Raw genomic sequence first — 2,258 nt, 5'->3', positions numbered from 1 at the left:
TTCATCATGCTCCCCGGCTGCAATAATTGGCGCACTGGGCATCAATCACCCACTGTTGTGTTGTGGGTTCTCTTCTCCTCCTCTCGCCGTGCAAGTTACACGACGGGTGGGCCGCCGGCGTGGGTGCCCGCCCGTGAGCCGTCGTTTTCGTCATCTGCATGCATGATTTAGGCGACGGCAGCCAATATGGCGAGGACTCGTGCACAGGTGCGGCGGTCATGTCGCCCCCGATCGCACGAGATTCTGGAGTGCTCATATTCTGCTGGAGAAGGTAAATTCCCGGTACACATAGATCAATAAAGAAACAACGTATTTCACTCATCTTTTTTTTAGGGGAAAAAAAAGGCAGTACTGTAATTTGGAGCAGAGGAGGGGACGCCTTGTTGATTTCTGCATACCTGAGCACAAATACTGCCTGATCAGGAAGTTTAGCTGCACTTAAAACTGATCTGAAAAAGGCCTCACTTTTGCTAACGTTTCACCACTGATATTTCTGCCTCACCGCCTTGCATATCTGCAGCCATTTTTTTTTTCTCCTGCAAAATGATTGCTGCATGTAACTTTGTGAAGCCGTCGTCCTTTTTCTCGCCGCGATATTATGGCCGACATACACCTTAGCTTGCATATAGAGTACTCGAGGGTAAAGTGAAGAAACCACTGCAGCAAAATTCCCTTTTCCCTCCAAAAGACCAAGAGAAAGGAAGGAAGGAGGAGAGCTCCCTCAGTCATCAGGCCCCCATCTCCGTCGTCTATCCATATTCCTGCTCCCAAAGCAGGTGGTGGGCCCGGGCTCGCCCCCGTCCATTCTTTCCCGGCATCGCCTTGCGTCGCCATGCACCTCGCCCACCACGCCGCCGGGCCTATTTATACCCCCTGCTCGCCCCTCGCCATTCCTCATCACAAGCGAAGCAGAGCACAAGAAGCACTACTACACCTTCTTCAAGCACCAGTTCCTGCTTCCCTGCTCGTGATCATCAGCATGTCTTGCTGCGGCGGCAACTGCGGGTGCGGCGCTGGCTGCAAGTGCGGCGGCGGATGCGGCGGGTAGGGATCTAATTGAACCTCACAACAACAACACGTGCATGATGAAAACCATTGTTTTCCATGACGAAATCTGTTGATATAGTGATCATGTACTGTCTTCTTTTTTTTTGAAACTCTACTGATCATGTACCTGACGAATGTGTATGTATGATCCGGGTATATGCAGCTGCAAGATGTTCCCTGACGTGGAGGCCGCCTCCACCACCACCACCATGGTCATCGCCGCCGCCACCAACAAGGCGTAAGTCTGGCGTGGGGAACTATCCTTTGCTTCGTCTTCTCGATCGATCCATTGCCGCCGCTGCTGTTGTTATGTTACTGAACCATGACTGCGTGTGGGTGCAGGAGCTCCGGCGGGTTCGAGGCGGCCGCGGAGGCCGGCGGCTGCGACTGCAACACCTGCAAGTGCGGCACCAGCTGCGGCTGCTCCTGCTGCAGCTGCAACTGAGGCGGCGGCGCCATGGAGCGCGAGGAGGAAGGAGAAGCGCCCCCCAGCAGCATACTAATATAGTAGCAGCGTCTACTAAATAAGATCTTGCCAACTGCGCCATCCATCATCATCTGCAGCGTCGTGTCGTGTCATTCATGGTCGCCTGCCGTGTCTCAGCTGGGGTTGTCTGAACTGAACGTGCCTATGGTGATCGACGATGCCGTCGTCGATCTTGTGTGTCCTCCTCGTGCATGCCACCTTTAATATATGTATGTGTTTCAGCACTAGCTGTGTGTTCGGTGACTGCCTGCATCTGTTACTCTGTGTTTGAGATGTGTTGCAAAGAAAACAGTTTCTCTGATCAAAATCATGGACAGTCATCTGAAAAAAAAAAACGGAAAACAGATCATGAATGTTTCCCCCCTCATCGTGCTTGTGCAAATTCCTTTCAGCAGTAAGGCATCAGCCTTTTCGATATCACAAACTATGAAAGCAGAGGAAGATCTCTGTAGAGAAACAGGCAGCCATCAGCAGGCAGCAGTACAGCACTGGTCCGGGGTGCACATGAGCAAGGACTCGTGAGTCGTGAACACCGGCGGCACTGAGCACGGCGTCATCTGTCTGACAGAGAGCCAGCCGATCACATGAACGGCTCAGTTGATGCCAAGTACCCGCGATGAATCACTCTTTTCAAAGCTCCAACCTAAGTTCATGGCGCGGAGAGTAATCTCTGAAAAGATTTCCCGAAATGCATGCGGAGCACCCTGAAATTAGAAACATCAGA

The 2,258-nt window shown here is 52.3% G+C and overlaps 1 protein-coding gene across 1 annotated transcript; it reads left to right on the top strand.

The window, feature by feature from the left end:
* Positions 1-817: 817 nt before the first annotated feature.
* Positions 818-1,786, top strand: LOC101771184 (metallothionein-like protein 2C). Its single transcript, XM_004960460.3, has 3 exons — positions 818-1,044; positions 1,211-1,285; positions 1,390-1,786. The coding sequence occupies exons 1-3, from the start codon at positions 833-835 to the stop codon at positions 1,490-1,492; spliced, it is 390 nt and encodes a 129-aa protein (XP_004960517.1). The 5' UTR covers positions 818-832; the 3' UTR covers positions 1,493-1,786.
* The last annotated feature ends 472 nt before the right edge of the window (positions 1,787-2,258 follow it).

The sequence above is a fragment of the Setaria italica genome, chromosome III (assembly GCF_000263155.2).
Source record: "Setaria italica strain Yugu1 chromosome III, Setaria_italica_v2.0, whole genome shotgun sequence".
Lineage (NCBI taxonomy): Eukaryota > Viridiplantae > Streptophyta > Magnoliopsida > Poales > Poaceae > Setaria > Setaria italica.
The sequence above is the reverse complement of the archived record's forward strand: the minus strand, read 5'-3'. Positions and strand labels throughout refer to the sequence as shown.

Excerpts from the sequence above, each read along its gene's own strand:
- LOC101771184 (XM_004960460.3), top strand. The coding sequence starts at position 833 with ATGCACCTCGCCCACCACGCCGCCGGGCCTATTTATACCCCCTGCTCG. Across the intron at positions 1,045-1,210 it reads TGCGGCGGCGGATGCGGCGG|CTGCAAGATGTTCCCTGACG; the intron begins GTAGGGATCTAA and ends GGGTATATGCAG. Across the intron at positions 1,286-1,389 it reads GCCGCCGCCACCAACAAGGC|GAGCTCCGGCGGGTTCGAGG; the intron begins GTAAGTCTGGCG and ends GTGTGGGTGCAG.